This window comes from Polyodon spathula, chromosome 25, assembly GCF_017654505.1.
Source record: "Polyodon spathula isolate WHYD16114869_AA chromosome 25, ASM1765450v1, whole genome shotgun sequence".
NCBI lineage: Eukaryota > Metazoa > Chordata > Actinopteri > Acipenseriformes > Polyodontidae > Polyodon > Polyodon spathula.
Window position 1 is genome coordinate 844,529 of NC_054558.1, and position 23,636 is coordinate 868,164.

The 23,636-nt window shown below is 48.8% G+C and overlaps 1 protein-coding gene across 11 annotated transcripts in view; it reads left to right on the forward strand.

Moving 5' to 3' along the window:
* Positions 1-6: 6 nt before the first annotated feature.
* The window catches only part of LOC121299690 (transcriptional enhancer factor TEF-5), a 28,293-nt gene continuing 4,663 nt past the window's right edge, over positions 7-23,636 (forward strand). Inside the window, exons 1-8 of one of the 11 annotated variants that reach the window (XM_041227618.1) lie at positions 7-237; positions 10,471-10,535; positions 11,728-11,790; positions 16,899-16,910; positions 21,089-21,223; positions 22,656-22,702; positions 23,095-23,156; positions 23,277-23,416. In XM_041227618.1, the coding sequence (XP_041083552.1) occupies positions 114-237; positions 10,471-10,535; positions 11,728-11,790; positions 16,899-16,910; positions 21,089-21,223; positions 22,656-22,702; positions 23,095-23,156; positions 23,277-23,416 (648 nt within the window). In that variant the 5' untranslated portion in view covers positions 7-113. The remainder of the gene's footprint in view (positions 238-10,470; positions 10,536-11,727; positions 11,791-16,898; positions 16,911-21,088; positions 21,224-22,655; positions 22,703-23,094; positions 23,157-23,276; positions 23,417-23,636) is intronic. The other 10 variants (XM_041227619.1, XM_041227613.1, XM_041227611.1 and 7 more) reach the window with 10 other exon arrangements.

A 23,636-nucleotide genomic window follows, 5' to 3' on the forward strand; every position in this document is an offset into this window, starting at 1 on the left:
CGTGCTCTCTGTCTGGCCCAGGAGGAGCCGCCACCATTGCGTCGAACGAGTGGAGCGCGAACGGCAGCCCAGAGGAGGGGCGGGACGATGGGGCCGAGGGGCTGGACAAGTCCATGGAGGGGGACGCCGAGGGGGTCTGGAGCCCCGACATTGAGCAGAGCTTCCAGGAGGCGCTGGCCATCTACCCGCCCTGCGGCCGACGCAAGATCATCCTGTCCGACGAGGGCAAGATGTACGGTGAGTGAGCTACATAGCAGCTTTCCACCGGCCCCCTCTTAGAAACAGCATTTAACAGAAGTCGTTGGAGCTGGAAGGGTATTTGGGTGCAGGAGGTTGAGTTTTCTTTTGTTTGTTTAATGGCTGCTCACGGCTGTAGCCTCTTGGGTTTTGGTACTGGAGTAAGGTGTTGCTTACAGCGCTGCCCCTCAGGCAGGACTTGGAATTGCAGTCAGGGGCTTGGGTGCAGATTCAAAAGCTGTATGCATGAGAGCTCGGCCAAACCAAACAGCCACACTTGTTTGTAATTTGTTCTGAGTCACTGTGGTGTGACGCTTAAACAGATTATACACGTTTCCTGAGAGCCAGGTTTTAAGGTAAGTAGGTCACTGCAGAAACTGACTTGCAGAACAGTCAGGTTTCCAAACAGAAGAGATCATGCCCTGAAGTCGTTGAATTTTTTCGTTTTGGAGCTCGTGATATATTGGCAGGTGCCATTCCCCAGTGAATGCTGTAAAACTGGAAAGGGTTTAGGATGAGTAAAGTCATTCTTAGGCCCCTGTGGAATCTGTGTTGTTTTGTTCCGATTTCCTGTTCTGTTTTTTACCATTTTAAAAAATGTAATTAGGTTTATTTAATTGAATGCACACCTGAGTCACACTGCAGACGTGTGTGAAGAGGGCTAGATCAGCCAAGCGCCAGCACCATCTAGTGTACAGTGTGTTTCTAAAAAAATAAAAATAAAATAAAAATGGATCCAAAGTGGCGCATCAGTAGATGGCGCTAGCGCTTACTTTTATAAACACACTCTGGCAGATCTAGCCTACATTACGTGTCTATGGCTAGAAGTGAAGGGCAGCCTCTTCAGTCAGGCGGAGTCCCTTAACAAACTCTTTGAAGGGTTAAGTGGAGGGAGAGTCTTTTTGTTCTACAGTTCTACCGCAGGCTAAGGTGCAAACCCTCTGCTCAAGGGTTACAGTTCTTATTGCTGTGTAATACAAAGCATGGAGTCGGGAGCTTCTCTCCAGTGCGTGGGATGGGGAATGTGAGCCTCACTGGGTCTGTGGGGGTATTTTGACCCTTGGCTTATCCTGTAGAAAGGGTCTGGAACGAGGCCCACATTCCGATCATTTTCTTTTCTCCAGGCTGAGAGGGACACGCATTCCTCAGCGGTCCAGGCCGGCCTGCAGCTCTTTGACAGGAAATATAATCCTGATGTGACAAAATGGGAAGGTTTGTTTCAACAGCCAGGCATTTTCTCCTTTTGTGGAAGTACAGACCAGCAGGCTTTCTCTGTTCCGCAAGGGCTATCCCCTTTCACACGCCAGACTGCGCCCCGAGCAGAGAACCCCAGGATAACTCTGCCTCCCTCCCCAGAAAACCTGTCCTCCCATCCGAAGAAAGCTCCCTGCTACCTCCGCCAGCCCAGGGGCGGCCAACCGAGGCTCGCATTTACTTAATTAAACCAGTTCTTTTCTTAACTGGTGAACACTAAAACAATTTCCAGGTCTTTAGTCATTGATGATTTAAAGAGACCCATAAAACCTGCAGGATTGTGGCTCTCCAGGACCAGGGCTGGCCAACCCTGTGATGCTCTGTTGGGATGGTGCTGTCTATGAGATTAGACTGAGCCCCCCCTCCCCCCCCGGTAAATTGACACAGGGGGGGGACGACACACACCAGCAAGACCAAGAGCCCACACTGTGCTCTTCTGAGGCGAAAGGTCAAACCTGAAACCGTGCCCCAGATCAACAGGCTGCTCTTCTGCGATGATTGATCACGTGCAGCCGAGGGGGCAGGAATCGGGTACGCATCAGTTATCACAAGGTGTTCCTCTCGCTGACAGAAGGGCACATCTGCTCCAAGGGTACGCGGGGAGTGCTGGACAGAGCAGGGCCCGTGACTGTGAGCGGCAGCAGTCTTGAGCTGCCAAGTGTTGCAGGAATGAACTTGGACAGCAGCAGGAGAGAACACGCACACACCACAGTTCTGCAGTATTTGCTGCCCTCTTGACTGCTGCAGAGCAGTGATGTAGGGTGTGTGCTGTTAAGTAAGAGCAACTGGAAAAAACGGTTCCTTTCAAAAAAAAAAAAAAATTCTGAGTTGTGTTCTTCATGCCATAGCCTTGTAGTCCGGGTTATATTTGTTGTTTTACCATAGCCAGGCCGCCTCAGTTTCAAACACAAAGCTACAGTGCAGATTCGTCTTTTGTATTGAGGGCATATTTTCAACCATCAAATAATATTTTTTTCAATCCCGCCGTGGCCAAAAAAAGCACTTGTTGACCTTGTTTTTTTGACAAAAGATTATATTGTTGGTGGTAATGGCGGTGGTGTTGGTGGTAATGGCGGCGGTGTTGATGGTGGAAATGGCGGTGGTGTTGCTGGTAATGGCGGCGGTGTTGATGGTGGAAATGGCGGTGGTGTTGCTGGTAATGGCGGCGGTGTTGATGGTGGAAATGGCGGTGGTATTGCTGGTAATGGCGGTGGTGTTGCTGGTAATGGCGGTGGTGTTGTTGGTGGTAATGGCGGTGTTGTTGGCGGTAATGGCGGTGTTGTTGGTGGTAATGGCGGTGGTGTTGTTGGTAATGGTGGTGGTGTTGGTGGTAATGGCGGTGGTGTTGTTGGCGGTAATGGTGGTGGTGTTGGTGGTAATGGCGGTGTTGTTGCTGGTAATGGCGGTGGTGTTGTTGGTAATGGCGATGGTGGTGTTGGTGGTAATGGCGGTGGTGTTGTTGGTGGTAATGGCGGTGGTGTTGGTGGTAATGGCGGTGTTGTTGGTGGTAATGGCGTGGGTACCACACATGGCGGTGTATTGTGGTGGCAATGGCGGTGGTGTTGGTGTGGAATTTGGCGACACCAAAACAACCACCATTACCGGATAATGGCGGTTCGGTGGTGGTGTAATGGCGGTGGGTGTGTTGGTGTAATGGCGTGGTGTTGGTGGTGGTGGTGTTGGTGTGGTGTTGGGTGGTGGTGGTGGTGTTGTTGGTGGTAATGTTGGTGGTAATGGCGGTGGTGGTGTTGGTGGTAATGGCGGTGGTGTTGGTGGTGGTAATGGCGGTGGTGTTGTTGCTAATAATGGCGGTGGTGTTGTTGGTGGTAATGGCGGTGTTGTTGGTGGTAATGGCGGTGGTTGTTGGTGGTAATGGCGGTGGTGTTGTTGGTGGTAATGGCGGTGGTGGTGTTGGTGGTAATGGCGGTGGTGTTGGTGGTAATGGCGGTGTTGTTGGCGGTAATGGCGGTGGTGTTGTTGGTAATGGCGGTGGTGTTGTTGGTGGTGATGGTGGTGTTGTTGGTGGTAATGGCGGTGGTGTTGGTGGTAATGGCGGTGGTGTTGTTGGTGGTAATGGCGGTGGTGTTGGTGGTAATGGCGTTGGTGGTGTTGGCGGTGTTGTTGGCGGTGGCGGTGTTGTTGGTGGTAATGGCGGTGGTGTTGCTGGTAATGGCGGTGGTGTTGTTGGTGGTAATGGCGGTGGTGTTGTTGGTGGTAATGGCGGTGTTGTTGGCGGTGGTGTTGTTGTTGGTAATGGCGGTGGTGTTGTTGGTGGTAATGGTGGTGTTGTTGGTGGTAATGGCGGTGGTGGTGTTGGTGGTAATGGCGGTGGTGTTGGTGGTGGTAATGGCGGTGGTGGTGTTGGTAATGGCGGTGGTGTTAGTGGTGGTAATGGCGGTGGTGTTGGTGGTAATGGCGGTGACATTGCCCAACTAGCTGTCATTTAAGAGACCAGTGAAACTTTATTTCATGGTTTTTGAAGAGAGTTCAATAAAATAAACAAGCTGCACACTACAGAACTTGTACCCCTGGTTTAAGTGGTTTCTGAGCCTCTGTTTTTACGGTTCTCTTGGAAAATGGAGGGATAGTGGATGCTCAGTTGGCAGGAGTTTACCTGGATCACGCCAAGCTAAACCTTCCCTTGAGATCATCAGCCTGACAGCTGGCAGGCTCAACCAAAATAAATGGAACAAGCCCTCTGTCTCTTTAAGGCAGGGCTGCTCGTGTTACGAATCTTTCCATGAAAAACAAGTCTGTACCTGCCACTGCAATTACTGCTCTTTACCTGAGACCAAGTTAGGAGAGCTCCACACACACATACAGAGACTCTCACAGACACACATACAGAGACTCACACGAAGCAGAGACCACTCTCTGCACACACACACACACATACAGAGACTCTCAAACACACACACACATACTCCAGACTCACACACGCTTAGCAGAGACTCCAAACACACACACACAAGTGAAGAGACTCACACACGCACAGAGACTCTCTCCACACACACACACACACAAGACTCTGTTGTGTGTCTCTGAGTGTTTGTGGGGTGCGTGATATGTCTCTGAGAGTGGGTGTGTGTCTCTAGAGAGTGTGTTGTGTATGTCTCCTGAGAGTGCTATGTCCTCCAGAGAGTGCTCTGCGTGTGTGTAGTGGGTGTCACAGGACAACGAGAACTCACACACACAATGTCTCTGAGAGACAAACGTGACAGGTGTGTGGTATGTCTGAGACTGGGTGTGTGTGTCTCGGTGTAGTTGAGACTCACACACGCACAGATACTCTCACACACACACACACAATGTCTGATGAGTGTGTGTATGTCTCTGAGAGTTGTGTGTGTGTACTCTGAAGAGTGTCTGTGTCACACGCACAGAGACTCTGACAACACACACACACACATACAGAGACTCTCACAGACACACAAGGTGTGTGTCTCTGTACTTTGTGGTGTGAGGGGGGACTCACTGAGAGTGTGTGTATGCACAACGAAACATGTGTCTGACACAGCACGTACATGCACACACTCACACACACGCACACACACACACACACACACACACACTTGTATTGCAGTGTATCGATGGTTCAGGGGGCGTTACATTGACTGCCAACAGCAACAACCTGGAAGCTAAATGTGCTTCAGTTTTATCCCTAAATGGATAGAAAAACAAGGACACACACACACACACAAGCATTACTTTTATAAATGCAGAGGATGTTTTGGTTGTGTGGCTGCTTTTGTAATTTTCGCATATTGTAGCAACATGGGCATTCCCCAGTGATGCATCAATCCCAAGTCTGTCAGCGAGAGTGAGCTTGTAACAGTGCTGGGGTCTATTGGAATCATCTAAACTGTGGCGGGTCTTCATTTTATTTTGCGGATCTCATTTCAATGTTAGTTTTTAAAGGTAGTAAATGAATAAGTGGATCAGTAAACCACGCCAAGACCTCACCTGGGTGTCGGAGTCCAGAGCAGTAAAATAAACGCGCTATCTGGAGACGCTGTGGTCTGGTAATGAGCGAGTGCTGTACGTTTGTAGATGGATGTACAACCAGGAATGGGGCTCTTCACCCCCACTCAGACCCCTTGCTTTCTAAATATCTTAGTAGCCTCCTACTGAAATACACGGCAGTGGTTTTAATGAGCCAGCAAGGTAGTCTCCTCTTAATCCGCTAGACCTTGCTATTAAAACGCACAGCAGAAGGATTTCAATCCCACAGATGCAGCTTGTGTTCAAGGCCATGTGCTCTTTTGTGTTTTGCATTTCTGTGATACCTCAGCGGTGTACCACTGGTACAGAACATACTCCAAACAGTTAACCCTCAAGCGAAGATTCATCTAGAATACGAACACGACGAGTGCCCCTGAAAACGCACAGAAAAAAATTGTTGGAATTCGGTGCGGATTACAGAACCCCAAACGCAAAGCCTGGCTTTCTTTTTGCTATACAGTGTCAGTTAGGATCGGGTGTTTGAAAGTTTCTGGGTGATCTCAGAGTTGTCGGTGTGAAGCCGCGCAGAATGGGGTTTCATGGGTGTGTTTTGCCAGCGCCGTGAAAGACGCTGAACCTGGTGGTGTCGACTTTCATTGTTTTTCTCTTCCTCTTTGGCCTCTTTGGCTAAAGGGGGGGTCTCATCTGTTAAAGACTTGAAAATGCCAGGACCCAACCAGGGGAGGAATACTGCCAGTTAGGCTTGTTACTGAGCTCTGGGTGCAGCCCTGATGAAAAACAAACGTACTGGATTACAGGCCGTATTCACAAACTCGCACTGTGTTTTTTTTTTTTTTTTTTTCATGTAATCTGGGAATAAAATAAAGTTGTAAAGAAGACAAGAGTAATCTAGAATCGTTTTGTGAATATCAAAGTGTTTTTTTAGGCCCCCTCCTCCCCCCCAGATAAACTAAAAGATGCTTAAAGACAAAGTGTGGGTGAATGAAACCATTTACTTGTGTTGAATGCTGAGGTTATTTCGAAAGCTGTGTCGAGGGAGGGCGAGAGGAGAGAGGTGTGTGTGAGCTTCTCAGCTGCTTGGTAAATACCCAGGTCTGTTATTCATGGAGGAGAGGCCTGCGGGGAACAGCTGCAGCTCAGCTGTCCCTCCTGATTTATTTCTGCTTTGAGCTTCTTAGAGCTTCTGCCAGGCAGGGAGAGGATCGGAGGCAAGCCCCAAGGCTCCCGGCTTAGAGTGCAGGTGTTTATTTGAGTGTGTGAGTGACCAGTGTGTGCGTTCCGCAGTGTTTGTGAACTGGTGTATTTTCATGGTGGCTGCTGAATAAAACAAACTGTTTTTACTTGAAAAAATAAATGCAGAATATTTAATAATTCTTTTTTTTTTTTTAGGGATTAGCAGAGTTAATCCCTAAAACCAGAAACCAGAGTGGCCAAGCAGGAGGAGACAGTTGCTCGCGCATCAGTCTGAAAGTCAGTGAAACTGTCCTTGCTGACGTGGGTTAACTGCTGTAGTGGAGCAGAAGTAACGTCGGCACGGCTGCTCTATTCTAAATGAAGATCTGTTGAGTTAGAAAGGGTTGACGTGAAAGAAACAAAAAAGTGACGAGTCAGTGTCAAGACAAGCCCACTGCCTAGAGGCACTGTCAAGCATTGGGTTATTTTGTACTAATTTGCTACTGCTTGCTGATCAGCACACACACACTGTAACAGCACCATTAGGAGGTGTGCGCTGCTCGGAGCTGTTCAGAGTGATGTGATTGAGCTCCCTCGGGCATCGTCCGCTCCGCCTCGGAGGGAAGGAGATGGCACAGCGGTTCATAACCGCCTCGCAGAAATGCAGCTCCACTGGTTCTGGGCTGGTTTCTGATTGCCAGCGTCTTTCTTTCAGATCTTACGAAAATGACTGGAGTTATTTAGGAAGCTCTGTGAACTTTTAACTTTCCAGCCAGCTGACGAGCAGTCAGTCGCAGCCCCTGAAATCGTCATGTTTAAAAGCTCAGCTCCTGTCACGCACGCCGGGTGCAAAATGTTAGTTTTGTATCTGTTTTAAAAGTGGGCTGTATCTTGTTTTCGAAGGTACTGTGTGTCCTTTTGCTCATGTCAGTGGGCTGTATCTTGGGTTCGCGGGATTGTGATAATGTCTTCTGCAGTACAGCAGGTTTAGTGATGTTACCCTGTATCGCAACAAATATGGTGACTCTGCCTCCCAGCCTCTGTACAAAGCATCCCCTGCAGTGGCTGGCAGCGCATGGTTTCCTGAGAGGCTGTAGCAGTATAGTCAGGCTAGATGCACTCCCAGCAGTTTCAGTGCAGTGTTTGTTTCTGTGGGGCTGGAGGGGCTGGCTGTCTCTCCCTCAAACGGATTTCAGCAGGTGTTGCTTGATTGGCTGTGCCAGAGTGTTTTCTGTTCCAGCAGGGGGGGTAGAAGCAGATGCACTGGGCCGGCACAGGCCTGGCTTTGTGTGGAGAGGGTTACAGCCCCAGCAGCTGCTCCTCTTCTCTCCTGTCCTTTCTCACTGAGGTGTGCGTGTGTGTGCGTGTGCTGGGGCAGACAGCAGCACACCAATCAGACTGGTTTGCACAGACGTGACAGGCTGCGAGGAATGCTAGGAATGTGCAGAGACAGAGGCAGGCGTGACCAGCCCCAGGAGCAGGAGCAGCAGGAGGAGGAGGAAGAAGAGGGGAGGCTTCTCACTGTAAACCCTTGCAGGGTCTGAGGGGAAAGCCAGGCTTTCACTGCCTCCCAGTCCCTCATCTCTAACCACTGTGCTTCACTGCCTCCCAGTCCCTCATCTCTAACCACTGTGCCACTGCCTCCTAGTCCTTCATCTCTAACCACTGTGCCACACTGCCTGCCCCTCTGCTCTAACCACTGCCACACTGCCTTCCTCCTAGTCCCTCATCTCTAACCACTGTGCCACACTGCCTCCCAGTCTCATAACCACTGTGCCACACTGCCTCCCAGTTCCCCATCATCTCTAACCACTGTGCCACACTGCCTCCTAGTCCTTCATCTCTAACCACTGTGCCACACTGCCTCCCAGTCCCTCATCTCTAACCACTGTGCCACACTGCCTTCCAGTCCCTCATCTCTAACCACTGTGCCACACTGCCTCCCAGTCCCTCATCTCTAACCACTGTGCCACACTGCCTCCCAGTCCCTCATCTCTAACCACTGTGCCACACTGCCTCCCAGTCCCTCATCTCTAACCACTGTGCCACACTGCCTCCCAGCCCCTCATGTCTTGAACACTCCAGGGAGAGGCAGTAGTCCCTAGGGTAGCTTCGTGAGTGAGGGTCTGTATGTGAGCGCTCAGCCCGTGCAAATGCAGCTGTTCTTTTGTCTGTGGTTGGAAAGCTGTTGAGTTCTGCACAGCGATCAGCACCAGGGTTTATTTCTTTAAACCCCGGGGGATTCCGCTGCGTTCCTAGCAGGTGGCCATGAGATAGACTGTGAGTTCCATACGACACAGTGTCTCCCTGGCCAAGGGTCCAACCACAGACTTCTCATTGAGCCCCACATGTCTCACTGTGTAACAGAGCAGCGTCTTGCTCAAACAGTCTTACTGAGGCATGCAACAGAGGCGCTGTAAGTTGCCTATATGTAGAATTGTATTAACCATTAAAAAGCACTTTAAATACAGCAGTACAGGTACATTGCAAACCAGAGAGAGAGAGAGAGATGCATGCAGTGTGCTGAGGAGTCCCTTGTGGTGATGAAGTACTCGCAGGTTTGTGCTGCACTGCAGGACTCATGAGGATAATGCTGTATAGAGTTAGCGATCGGGGGGGTGGGGGGGGTTAAGACGTGCACCCCACTTGCTTTCTGGTCTCGGGGAGCCTGCAATGGAAGTGTTGGAGCTTCTGATACAGGCTGACCCAGGACTCACCCGAGAGGTTAGCAGCCCAGCATGGAGACTCATTACTCTGAAAGACAGCAATGGTGCCACCTGCTGGTGAGCCCATAGTGTCATGACAGAGTTTCTTTCAGGCGTTTAACTAGACAGCTATGGGTTTTGGTTCAGGGGGTCCTCAAGGCAAAAGGTTGAACCACGTGGAAATGTTCTTTCATCTGCCGTGGACAGGGGTGCCTCATTCTCTACCCTTTGTTCCAGGTTACAGGGTATCAAAGTAGGGAGTTTAAGTTTCTGGGCACTCCCCCTGCCCTCCTCCTTTGTCCCCGAGTGCTCTCTCACTGCTGCTCAGCCAGCCCCTGCCCGCCATTGCTGGCACCCAGTCCGGGGGGCTCCAGCCAGGGCTAATTCCGGCAGCGCTGGGGGTTTCGTAATCAGGAGGGACACCTGTCCGGCCGGAGCACGGTGCCTCTCTCCCCAGCGAGTGACCGCCAGCACATTTTATAACAGCATGTGGTCACTTGTCCTCTGCCTGACTCCCCGAGCTGAGACTGCAGTGCAAACAGCCTGCTTTCCCAGGGCCCCTCTGCTCTGTTGTTGTTTAGAAGCGCTCTCGGGAGTCGGTTCGTATAAAGATTCCAAGAGAAAGCTGTTCAGTTCTTCTTTTTTTTTTTTTCTTGTTCTGCTGCAGCACAGTTTTTGACTACACAAATAGTATTTATCGGTTTTTGCTTTGGGTCTGTATTGAGGATAGCGACTCTGCCCCCTAGTGGCGATACTGGAAGTTTTTCAATACGTCGGGAGAAGCTTAAACTCAAAGGACTGTATTTTCAAACCGCAGCTGTTGAGTTAATTAAAGACTGGAGCGAACCCTTTGAAAATGTGCCCCACCGCTTCTTGGTCTAGCAGATTAGTTGTGTGTAAATTATTCTCAGCGGTTTATGTTTTTTATAAACGGTTGGTGAAAGCTGCGTGGAAAGCGCTGATAGCTGTGGAATCGTGGGATTGCTGCTGTTGAACACTGACATGTTTTTACCAACCGCTTGTATTGAAACGTGTGCCTGGTGTGCCGCTCCTGTGTCGCTTGTCTTTACACGGTGTCTCCTCTCTCTCTCTCTCTCTCTCTCTCTCTCTCTCTCTCTCTCTCTCTCTCCACCTCTAGGTCGCAATGAGTTGATAGCGAGATATATCAAGTTACGGACAGGGAAAACCCGCACAAGAAAACAGGTAAACACAAAGCTTAGATCTTGGCCTTTTTCAATTCACAGCCGGGGGGCGCTATACTCTGTGCTTGCTGTATTGCACCATGTCTCTCAATCTATATAAGCAAGCCACTGCCTGTTGTGTTGATAAAACTCCAAAGAGCCAAGACACTGAACTTCAAACGCAGCCCGATAAAACCAACGGGGAACTCGCCTCTGTTTAGCCTAGCTTGCTTTTCCTCGGCTTCCCTTTACTCCCCTGTTCTCCTCTCTGTGCTACACCTGAAGTCTTGGCTTGGTCTAATATGCTTTTAAAGACTTCTTCAATCGGTTCCCCTCTTTCCCTTCTTCCTCGGCTGAAGAGATTTCGTTCTGTTAGCATGGCATTGAGTCCTGGGGTCAGCCCAGCTTGTCAAGCTCAAGGAGCCCTTTTTCTTAACGCTTCACAGGCTGTGCATTTCACAGCCTGGGCTTAACCCCAGATTTTACTGCCATCATATTTGTGTAAGCTTTGATAAAACGGGCAAGCAATTCAGATGTGCGAAATAGAGGCATTTTCAACCCTCTGTGTGGCTCTGTTTACTAAGTAAATTAAAAAAAAATAAATAAATAGTGATTTGTTATAATTTGTATATTGTAAACCTGTGATGTGCAAAACTGAACTGTGGTCCAGCCAGCCGGACCAATATAGGACTGTAACAGTAACACGTTTGTTATAAACACGACTGCTGATCAATGATCTTGAGCAGCTCTTTAAATGTGCAATGTGCTGGACACGGTGGAGCCTCAGTGTTGCACCTTTGAGACAGGTGTGTTTTTAAATTTTATTTTCATACATAATGATTTCGACATTCAGCCCCTTTTGCAAAGTGGACTTCATAACCTCCCTGTGTTTTCAGCCCTGCCTGCACCCTGCGTCAGATCGGTGTAGTGTGTGTGTGTGTGTGTGTAACCCTGTTTGTTTGTGGGAGTCCCCTCCAGGTCGTCTAGTCACATACAGGTGCCTCGCGCAGGCCCGTAAAGTGGTCCGTACCGAGGTTCCATCCACGGCGATCCCCAAGCTCCCCCCAGGTAGGGAACAGCCCAGTAGCGGACAGGAGCAACAATTGCTCCCTTCTCATTGGTTACGGTTTCTTCTTTTTTGCAGGTTCTTGCGCGCACAGGTGAGAAACCAGACTTCCTCTCCGCCCCCGACTTCTCGCTCTTCTCTTCTGCAGGTTTCTAGCCATTTGCAGGTTCTTGCCAGGAGAAAATCTCGCGAGATTCAGTCAAAGCTGAAGGTATGCGCTTCTCTGCGGGGGCGGGGCTTGTAGAAGCTTGGCTTTTAGAATCTAACCAATCATCTGTCAGCGCTGCAGTAGTCGCCACAGGGAATAGGATTTTGCTTTTACTGACTGCTTGGAGGGTGGGGGGAGCAAACATAAGAATTGCTTACAGTACAGAATAGAAATGTGCGTAAAATATAACAGTGGCACATTATTTCAAGAGTCTCTTCCATGCAGTTTTAAGAGTAGGCAAGCTGCTGGTAATAGTTCTCTACGTTTCCCTCTGTACAAAAGGAAGTGTAGCAGAGTTGTGATGTCAGATGCACGCAGCTGGACAAGAGATTTAAATCCGCCACCTTTCAGTGGTGCAATCGGCAGCCCGAGTTCTTAATCGAGTGTCACAGACGCCTCTAGCGACGGTTACCGCTGCATCGACAACATTTTTCTAAATCAAGAACAAACCACTCGCTGAAAACACTGCTGTGTGGGACAGTTAAACAGCAAGGCACAACTTGCATTCAAATGAACACTTTTAATAGAAAAACCCTTTGAGAGTGTCACAGTATACGGGAGTGACAGATTTAACAAGTGAAAGAGCACACGTGCGTCCGCTCCTCGGGTCCCTTTGAGAGTGTCACAGTATACGGGAGTGACAGATTTAACAAGTGAAAGAGCACGCGTGCGTCCGCTCCGCGGGTCCCTTTGAGAGTGTCACAGTATTACGGTTCAGTGACACGGGGCAGCTTCTGATAGGCTAGTACCCCCAGGGCAGGTTCTGATACGCTAAACCCCCAGGGGCAGCTTCTGCTAGCTAAATACCCCCAGGGCAGCTTCTGCTATGCTAATACCCCCGGGGCAGCTTCTGCTACGCTAATACCCCTGGGGGCAGCTTCTGCTACGCTAATACCCCCGGGGGCAGCTTCTGTGGCCGATGGTCACTGTTTTATTACTAACCCCCCCCTCGTGCTGCACAGCCAGCCCCTTTCCCTGCACTCTGCTTTGAATCACCCTTTCCTCCTTTCCTCCAGCGACGGGAGTTTTCATTCTGTCCACTCCAAACTGGTGACTGAAACCGTGACTAGCAGACACAAAGGGGCCCTCCTGATTGGGTGTGGGGGCTTTGCTCCCGAAACCAAACCAGTCCAACGTCCCTCAGAGTCAGCTGCGTCCCGCACCATTCCATTCAGCTGTCATAGAAAAGGGATTTGTTACGTTGAGCCTGAAATAAGAACGCTTTGTTGCCACATATAAAAAGTGCAATTCAAGAGAGGTTTTTAAACCCAGGTCTTGCAGGGATCAGCGGTGTTGCACAGGAACATGCTGGCTTATTAAACTCTATGAAGCATGTTCATGCAGGCTCTTTACCTAAGGGAGGATTAGCAATGTGTTTTACTGATTTGCACATGTTAGAGACGGTGGGAACCCGTGGTTTTGAAAGCTTTGTCTGATATTTTTGTTTGTTTCATACAGTTTGCAATGCATGCAGTTCAGAAAGCACTCGAGACAGCGTGCACCCGTTCAGTAAAAAGCCATCGGTCTGGTATGAATGATGCAGTTTCGTACTGAGAAAATGCTGTGGGTTGTGAATTGTAAGAGGTGTGCACAGCACTCCACTTTTTACAGGAGAAAATACCGTGCACTGCCTGCCAATTGAAATCAGCATTACAGACACACATACTGCATAGAAAGTAGAGCTGCTTGGATGCAGTTCTGCATGAAGCTCTGGTGCGTGCAGCAGTAGTGAGTGTGGTTATGGGCTGTCCAAAGCTAGTGTGCCAGCGCAGTGTGATTCACAAGCACAGGGCTGGAATGAAGGGTCTAGTGTGCCAGCGCAGTGTGATTCACAAGCACAGGGCTGGAATGAAGGGTCTAGTGTGCCAGCGCAGTGTGATTCACAAGCACAGGGCTGGAATGAAGGGTCTAGTGTGCCAGCGCAGTGTGATTCACAAGCACAGGGCTGGAATGAAGGGTCTAGTGTGCCAGCGCAGTGTGATTCACAAGCACAGGGCTGGAATGAAGGGTCTAGTGTGCCAGCGCAGTGTGATTCACAAGCACAGGGCTGGAATGAAGGGTCTAGTGTGCCAGCGCAGTGTGATTCACAAGCACAGGGCTGGAATGAAGGGTCTAGTGTGCCAGCGCAGTGTGATTCACAAGCACAGGGCTGGAATGAAGGGTCTAGTGTGCCAGCGCAGTGTGATTCACAAGCACAGGGCTGGAATGAAGGGTCTAGTGTGCCAGCGCAGTGTGATTCACAAGCACAGGGCTGGAATGAAGGGTCTAGTGTGCCAGCGCAGTGTGATTCACAAGCACAGGGCTGGAATGAAGGGTCTAGTGTGCCAGCGCAGTGTGATTCACAAGCACAGGGCTGGAATGAAGGGTCTAGTGTGCCAGCGCAGTGTGATTCACAAGCACAGGGCTGGAATGAAGGGTCTAGTGTGCCAGCGCAGTGTGATTCACAAGCACAGGGCTGGAATGAAGGGTCTAGTGTGCCAGCGCAGTGTGATTCACAAGCACAGGGCTGGAATGAAGGGTCTAGTGTGCCAGCGCAGTGTGATTCACAAGCACAGGGCTGGAATGAAGGGTCTAGTGTGCCAGCGCAGTGTGATTCACAAGCACAGGGCTGGAATGAAGGGTCTAGTGTGCCAGCGCAGTGTGATTCACAAGCACAGGGCTGGAATGAAGGGTCTAGTGTGCCAGCGCAGTGTGATTCACAAGCACAGGGCTGGAATGAAGGGTCTAGTGTGCCAGCGCAGTGTGATTCACAAGCACAGGGCTGGAATGAAGGGTCTAGTGTGCCAGCGCAGTGTGATTCACAAGCACAGGGCTGGAATGAAGGGTCTAGTGTGCCAGCGCAGTGTGATTCACAAGCACAGGGCTGGAATGAAGGGTCTAGTGTGCCAGCGCAGTGTGATTCACAAGCACAGGGCTGGAATGAAGGGTCTAGTGTGCCAGCGCAGTGTGATTCACAAGCACAGGGCTGGAATGAAGGGTCTAGTGTGCCAACGCAGTGTGATTCACAAGCACAGGGCTGGAATGTAGTGTGCCAGCGCAGTGTGATTCACAAGCACAGGGCTGGAATGAAGGGTCTAGTGTGCCAGCGCAGTGTGATTCACAAGCACAGGGCTGGAATGAAGGGTCTAGTGTGCCAGCGCAGTGTGATTCACAAGCACAGGGCTGGAATGAAGGGTCTAGTGTGCCAGCGCAGTGTGATTCACAAGCACAGGGCTGGAATGAAGGGTCTAGTGTGCCAGCGCAGTGTGATTCACAAGCACAGGGCTGGAATGAAGGGTCTAGTTGCGCCAGTTGTTTGGTTTCATGAAAAGCTGCCTGTAGTCTGTCTGTCAGGCCATCCATTTTAAGTTTTCACCCATCAGATTGTGACATGCTTGCATCTAGTTTGATGGGGGGGGGCCAGATTCAGCTGTAGAGCATTTGCGTTTGAGGTAATTTTTGCACGACCTGGAAAAATACAAAACATATTCTTCTCATGAATAAAGACGTGTCCGGGATAATTATTCCTAATCCTCTCCATCCTTCAACAAGTGCTGAGGAAGAGGGCGGTCATTGCCAAGCACACAGCTGCTTTGTGTCAGGAGAGCAATGGGATTAGGCGTGGCAGCTGCTGTTTGTTTTGCATTGGCTTGCTTGCCGTGTTGATCGCTATGCAATCAGTGGCATTGATTTTGAGGCCAAGTCACCAACGCGCTGCTTTGTAATCTAGCACCAAAAAAACCCCACCTCTTCTGTAAAAACCTTCATGAATTGCTCAGGTGTCGTGGTTTATTTTCAGTGTTTTGATTAGCTTGTGTTCAGGTGACGATGAGGTCAGATCAGCCCTGATGTCTTTATATCAGTCGATGCCCCTTCACTACCTTCCTGCCTCTGTGCCCTAAACCAGCCCGTGCCAGTCCCTGTAGCAGAGGGTGCTGTGAGTGAAGCCTGCACGGTAGCTTAGAGAAGCCTTGACTTTACCCCTTTGATTGTGTTTTATAGGTCATTTCCAGCATGGGTTCACCAGGTACACTTCCTAGAATATTAAACTGTTTGAAGCGTCCGGGGTACTGGCATTGCCCTTAGCGAGCGTGAAGTAGCCCCCCCCCCCCCTTCTCACATAGCAGAACTTCAGTCACCAGTTTTGTGCCTGGGTGTCAGACTGGGTTCCTAAGGGTGGGGATAATGAAATGGGACTAATTGAGACTGACCATACGCATTCTTAATGGGACGTCCGGCGCAGTGTGTAGCGTTACTGTGGTTCTAACAGGTATAGAGCATCAAATGCACTTGATCGATCGATTGATTGATTGATTGAACTTTTCCCTTACCTTTGTATAAGGCATGCATTCGGTCGGTCCGTGTTCTGTTGAGGTTGTAACCGTGCCTACAGGGGAGCGCACACAGCCAGGGGGATCCTGAACAAACATTGCCTTTCCCATCCATTGCTACGTGTGGTCTCTGTGCAACACAGCTTCGCCCTTCACCTCTGTGGTTGATGCAGTCTGATTAGCAGTTAACAGAGCCTGGGTGTAACAGAGCCTAGTTGTTTAGGTCATTCCCTGTGATTCCTGCTCAGAAACAAATGTAAGGAAAAGGGACCAGTACAACAACGGCATTTGAAGCTCTCTACCTTTTTAATATTTCCATATTAAGGTGTTTTGTTTGTATCATTTGATAAAGCTGGTGTCTTTTCAGACATGTTCCAGCTGCATGCAAGCTAGTCAGATGGAAGTACTTTTTAATGTTTTATCTTTTTTTTTTTTCTAAACAAAACAAAATCAATGTTAACGTTTCAAAAGACTGTCCGAGCCCTGAACCCTCAGAGCGGTTTGTTTGCCACTGTGCCAACAGGAAGCAAACTGTATAGCAGTTAGCATAGGAGCGTCGTGCTTGCTTGAAGAGTGGCAGAGCTTACACAGCTTTTTGTGTTTTTAAATTTTAAATTGAATTTCCAAAACGCAGACAAACACGCAGCGGTTCTAGGAGAGCAAAAGCTGTAAAATAATAGTGCAATTGGGCTCTCGTTCCTGGAAGAGGCAGAAATCCTGAAGTGATATTCTAGATTTCAGCTGACTTTCTTTTTTATTCCATTCTGAATACACTAATGATGTCTTCTTTCCTTGATTTAGGCAATGAACTTGGTAAGTAAATATTCGCCTCTCTTACAGAATGCATTGCTTGCTCAGCTGTATCTCAAAGCTCATGAAGCAGATGACCTGCATTAGCATGGCAACATTCACAGCCTCTTGTGCGGAAACCCGTCTTCTATAGCTTCTCACTCTACAGTGAAACTAACAGCGATGTGTAATCCTGCTCTCCTGGGTCCACTGCTGCTGGGACTGGGGTTGTGTTTGTAGATCAGAACCCAGTTGTTCTCGTACTTGGAAGATCCAGACTGAAAAGGGAAACGTTCTTGTGTTTGCTGCATTGCCCTTCGCTGTGTCTCACATTCTAAGGGTTGAAAGCAATGTGATTTTTAAAGCCTGCTATTTGGAAGCAGTATGAACCATTTCAGGCGCGTCTGTTTAAGGAACAGGACTTGATCACCTGTGATACGTGCTCAAACAGGACAGGTCAGCGACGGCGAGGCTCAAGGACTGTCTCCTGGTCGTTTAATACTAAGTAAGCCACCGTCTGCCCAGATCACAGCCTTGACACAACACGGCATAGACTCCACAAGGTGCCGGAAGACACCGCTCCATTCAGCCGTTGCCCTCGGGATGCAGCATTGCTGGGGGGTCCGCAGTGAGGCTCCAGTAATCCCACCGCGTTTGATCGGCCTCCCAGAGCAGTCGGGGCACCCAGAGTGCAGCAGGACAGTCGTCACACGTTGATAACGCTGTCGAGCGACCCCAGAAAGGACAGGCGGGGAAGACGCAGTGAAAATTCACAGAAACGCCTGAAACGGTTGCTTCCATGTACTGTGTTTTTTAAAGTGAAACCTCCTGGTGCGTGCTTCTTTTCAAACCCCCTGAATGTGATCCTGGTGTGGGGAAGGGCAGCGCGCGCAAGCTCAGGGTCCCTGAATTCTTCTGTGAGATTTGCGACCTTCGTTTGGAAAGCAGGGTGCCGATCGGCCCGCTGTGTTTGAGGCTGTGGGTCACCAGCATGCTTCAGTGGTTTTCTCTGTGGTCTTGCCCGCCCGTCTTTCTGGGGTCTCTCTTTTTAAACTGTGCTGCTCTTGCAGTGGCGTGTTGGTTGGGTTTGCCAGGGCTCTTTGCTTCAGCTCCTTTCACAGAGCAGGGGCTCGACGCACAGACTGGTGGGTTTTTTCATTCCTCTTAGAAATGTGTTCAGCCTCCAGTTTTTCTCTTTCTTGCCCATTTTCATATTTTTTTATTTGACATTTCATAGAAGTGTTCATCATAGTATAACAGGCAGTATAGTTTCAGGGTATGGAATAGGCCCCACAGTACAGCTGGTAAGCACAGCATAGAAAAGCGTTGCTGATGTTCAGTGATCAAACACCACAATGATCCGTTCACAACTGCACATGTGGTGCTTTGGGTTGGGTGTTTTTAATATTTGATTGTGTTTGATGCATTCTGAAGACTGAATTGAACCTGAGAGTGGCTTTGCTGCCTGCGGTCCCCTTTGATATCACCAGCCGATAGGAAGATATTGTAAGATACAGAAGAAATGTGTTTGTTTTAATGAGCAAGGCAGCTTTGTCAGTGTGTTTCGTATGCAGCAGAATGGCGTTGCTGTGGTAGATTCACAGCTGAATCCATTTTTTGTCTTAGTTCTATACGTTGGGCTCTAGATTCAGAGAAATAGCTGCAGGCAAGCATCAGATTGCTGTATTCTGGAAATGTGTTACTGCCAGTGTGCTGTAAAGCCGCAGAAAGCCCTATGGCATCTATCCTCGTAAGTATTTTGCAGTATAAGGGAGTTAAAACAAAACGGGCGAATCATTTCTTTAGTTCACTTCTGTCTGGCCAGAAGTGTCTGTAGAATTTGGGTTTCACAAGAAAATCGCAGAGAAATCAAAGGGTGGCCAACGCTTTAGGAATCGAAGCCCACATGCAAGCCTTGCTGCAGATGCTTGCCGTGCCTTCCTGTCTGCTGCGTCTCTGCCGCTCTCCGCAACACAAAACAAGCGATTGCTTCTCCTGGCTCCTGCCTTCACTGCTGGTACTGAAGATCTACCCACAGCACAGCTCACCCCATTTACAGCTAATCTGCCTAAACAAACATATCCGAGGCAGCTAGCACTTGCTACAGGGGCTTTTCAATCCATTCTCAACTAGCTGTTATGCATTAAGTGTCCAGTAGGTGGTGTTAGTGTATATATACCAAATTCTGGAGGTATGCAGCATTCAAATGGTTTTTTTTTTTTAAAAAAATTTTTTTTTTTTTTTTTTTTTTTTTTTTTTAAAGTAATTTCATGTAATGTAATAAAGTTCCTGCAAGGAAATGTTTTCAGCCTTGTACTAGAATCCAGTGGTCACATGATTCATTGGAGACACAGCGACTGCTTGTTGCCAGGGATCGCTTGATTACACAATTCCATGTTGTATTCCATTACTATATAAAACTATACTGTGAAATGCAGCTCTCTTTTAGAACGATTTTGGTCGTTTGCTGCACTGCTACGTTATCAAAAGCAAACTCTCTCCATCTGCTGGGCACTCGATGAAGTGCAGCTCCTTCCAGTGAAATGCTCTTGCAAGCAGCTGGCACAGGCTGGCTTGGGAGCTGGTGTTACAATTTGCTACCCACCAGATACCCAAACAAAATGTGGGCACTTCAGCACATCTGCACTGTCTGTTTCCATCTTCAGATAAAAGCTCCCGTTTCCTGTCTCTGTTTTCTCTTCTTTCTTGTCTGTGTGTCGCTTTCAAGAAATGCAGGTTTACTTGGTCTGGCTTTTCTTGCTCTGAGTTGATCCCAGAAACTGTCTCTTGCTCTCCTGTTCTGACTTCAATTCCGTCTCTGCGCCGCCTCCCTTTTGAAAGAACACTCCAGGATATACACACAGCTGAGTCGTATCGCTGTCTTTCACCAGAGGTTGTACGCTCTGGGTATACGCAGTTTTAAATGCAACTAATATACTAAAGAGCCTTTTCTTTTGTTATAGTTTGGAGCAGTGGCTCTATTGAGGTCTGCCAGGTCATTTCCTGCAAGCTTTTAAAAATCTTCAAATTACCTTTTTATAGTTTTGCCGGCTCACATTTTTATGAAGTTCATTTCTTAGTGGTTTATATTGCAGTTACTCAAGTGTGTGTGTGTGTGTGTGTGTCTCAGAGTGTGTGTGTGTGTGTCTCTGTGTCAGTGTGTGTGTGTGTCTGTGTCTCAGAGTGTGTGTGTGTGTGTGTGTGTGTGTATGTCTCAGAGTGTGTGTGTGTATCTGTGTCTCAGAATGTGTGTGTGTCTCAGTGTGTGTGTGTGTCTCTGTGTCTCAGACTGTGTGTGTGTGTGTGTGTGTGTGTGTGTGTCTGTCTGTCTCAGAGTGTGTGTGTGTGTGTGTGTGTGTGTGTGTGTGTGTGTGTGTCTCAGACTCTCAGAGTGTGTGTCTCAGTTTGTGTATATTCTTTTTTGATCTATTTCTAGCTGCTAGTTTCACCTAACACAGATGCAACAGTTTGGCAATGGTGTAAAAATATAAAAATGTAATTTGAAGCTATCTAGACAACCAGTAGATCTTTGCCTGTCGTTGCAGTGGAGTATTCATTCATTCAGTGAAATTAACACTAGATAATCACTAGACACGGTAGAATTGATACCAGAAGGCTTTCTTGGGCCCTGTAAGCTCTGGAGTGTTCTTTTAAAGAAAAGCTTGCCGGCAGTTTAATTTCTTCCTGCTGTGATTACCGCCTCTGGACCGTCATTCCCCGCTGGGTCTTGCTAGCCTCTGTTTGTGTGAAAGTAGGTCTCAATTACAGAGGCTCTGAGCACAGAGCGCTGTGGTGAACTCACCTTGGAATGGAAAGTGCCGGGTCACACTGAGAAATAAAACAGCTGTTAGATAACGCTGGGGGGGGGGGACAAAAAGCAACAGAGAAGGGTTAGAGGGAAGCAGCAATCAGGCTTAACAAACGAAATGCAGACCCCACGTCTACAGCTCTAGCTGTGTGTGCTACAAGTGTACCAATATCACCCTGGGGCAGAGCTTTCATTTTGAGTTAAAGAGCGACTCTATCAGTCTCTGTTTGGGTCTTTAAAGCAGCCCCCTGTCGCAGGTTCCCAGCGCTCGCACTAGCAGAGGGCCGCTAGTCTGAATATCGTTTGGTAAGCCTGTGTGTTTGTTTCTCTTTCTTGAACGTCTGTGCTCTTGAAATCTCAATCTTGAAATGTCTTCCCTTTTCTCTGTTTAAAGGATCAGGCTTCGAAAGACAAGGCCCTGCAGAACATGGCTGCTATGTCGTCGGCACAGATCGTGTCTGCGAGCGTGATGCAGAACAAACTGGGGCTCCCCCCTCTACCCCAGCCCCCCTACCCTCCGCCGGCCAGGGTGAGCACATCTCCGTTCGGGCAGAGCTCAGGGCAGCACGGGGCAGAGACTCCGGCCTCCGAGGTCTGCAGAGGGGAGGGAGGGAGGGAGGGACGTGTTTCTGGGTCCCAGTACGAATGCCATGTTTCTGTTCATTTCAGTCCTGATTTGAAGTTTGAGTGGCCTGGGAACCAGTTTTCTGGGTTACGCTTTCACTTAAAGCAAGAAAAGCCAGATTTCATCAGTGGAAAAGCAGTCGAATCACAATAACTAAGAATCCCCTATCCTCTTGACGCGGCATACAATGTGTATAGAGAATTAGAAACTCCCCTTTTAAAAGTGTACAGCTGCATATGTATTTGGGAGCCAATAAAAGGCATGCCATTTAATAAATGTTGCTCTGCTATAACAGAGCATCTGATTAACCTCTGAGAGCCTTCCTCAAGAGGGCACGATCGCTCTTACATAACACGTTTTCTCATCACTTTAAAACCTACATCTATCTTGAACCTGTAATGATTCGTCAAGCACCCTTCCGCTGAGAAAAGATTTCGGAATATTCAAAGGGATCACATACATAATTAGAAGGAAACAACAGTTTATTAAACAGATAACCTTGTACTTGTCAGAGTTGCTTGTGGTTTGTCTGGTCAGATATCTGAATGGAGCAATGTTACTGAACTGTGCGTGTCTCGCTTTGTTGTTGTTGAAAGAGGCTGCGCTCCAGTTGAGCCGACAGGCTGTGATTGGCTGACTTGACAGTTGCAGGTACAGGATTGGTTGCTTTCGTTGGTGCAAAATATTGATTGGTTGATTTTGGTGGATAAATACATTTGGGCCAATTGCGTCTTTTGTTTAGTGTTTTCTGTCCAGTAGATGCGAGTTTTCATTACAAGTCACAATGAAAAAGCCGGAAGTCACGTGGCTTGATTTTAAGTCTGCTTCACAGGTGATGCTGGAATGTGATCTTATCCATGTGTTCTCTTAGTATGTCACTGTCTGTATTCACTCCTTAGCTAACTGCAGTAACCCTCAGTACACTTTACCTAACGTTGAGCTGGAAAGCTGGCAGCAGTTACCGACGAGAAGAATGTTTAGCTAGCCTGTTGAAAAGAGAGATTCCATACCTCTCTCTTCTCTCTCTTTTTTGATGAAGCTGGTAACCCATACAGCATTACTGCTATAGTGCACAGCAGCCAAGCTTGACTGCATTACAACTGAACCCCATGCATTCATTACTGTCTGTCAAAACTAAAACCTCACATGTGCAAAAAAAAGGACACGTTAAAGTGAAGGGACCAGCTGTAAACGATGGGATAGCTACAAGAGGAGGCACGTGGTTAACAGAAAGGAGGAGCCCTGTGAAGAGGGAACGAGGGGGTGGCTCAGTTAAATAAGACCCGGTCGGGGCGAGCGGTTTTATTGAACAATGTTCTTTTTTTTTTTTCCCCAGCAGTTTTGGACGGGGCCAATCCCAGGCCAGCCCGGCCCTTCTCAGGAGTGAGTACACACATCTGCTGTCTTTCTGTTTGGGTTTAAAGCGCTTGGAAGGACGCGAGTAACTGCTGCTAACAGGAGGAAGCACAGTGCAATGGTTTACCGATAGCGCAGTCAATGCTGTTTGAGCTTACCAACTCACTGAGCATGACCATTCCACTTCTAAAACATTTACCACCGTTCTGGAGAGAATGAAGGATGCACCTTACATGAACTGTAGAAAGAACCCTCCTTCCTCGTAATAAAAGAACCGAGGCTGCTTTCTGTCTGCGTCTCTCTGCTTTTGGCAAATATTTCAATGCTCATCAGTCGAATGGACAGTACAGTCGCAGGGCTACCCAGCGATCTGCAGTCCTTCAGCAGTTTATTAAAACCGTGTTCTCTCTTTCTTTCAGCATCAAACCGTTTGCACAGCCAGGGTACTCCCTTCAGGGCCCAGTCCCCCCTCCTATATCTGGTGAGTACCAGCCTCTAATGTTTGCAGAGTCCGGAGTAGACCTGCTGTTGTGGGTGACCCTGTTTGCTGTGGTTTGCAGGGCGCAGCTGGTATTTCTTTTTGAAGTCTCCTGTCTTTCAGTAGGTTACGAGCCCATGGCTACACCCCTGCCCCCCGCAGCCACGGCAGTCCCAGTGTGGCAGGACCGCACCATCGCCTCCACGAAACTACGCATGCTGGAGTACTCGGCCTTCATGGAGGTGCAGCGAGACCCCGACACGGTACCTAAACCAACTCTCCCCCCCCCCACCGAAACACACTCTGAGATCTAAGGATAGGGGCCGGCAGTCCGTCAGTCTGCACACACGGGTACTGCCACTGGGCTCCAGAGAAAGAACGAACTCACAAGACATTAACGAGGTTGAGGGAGGCAGCAGGCAAAGTGTGAGGACTGAAACGCCAGGATGAGACTGGGGCTCTGGCACCAGCTTCTGAAAGAAA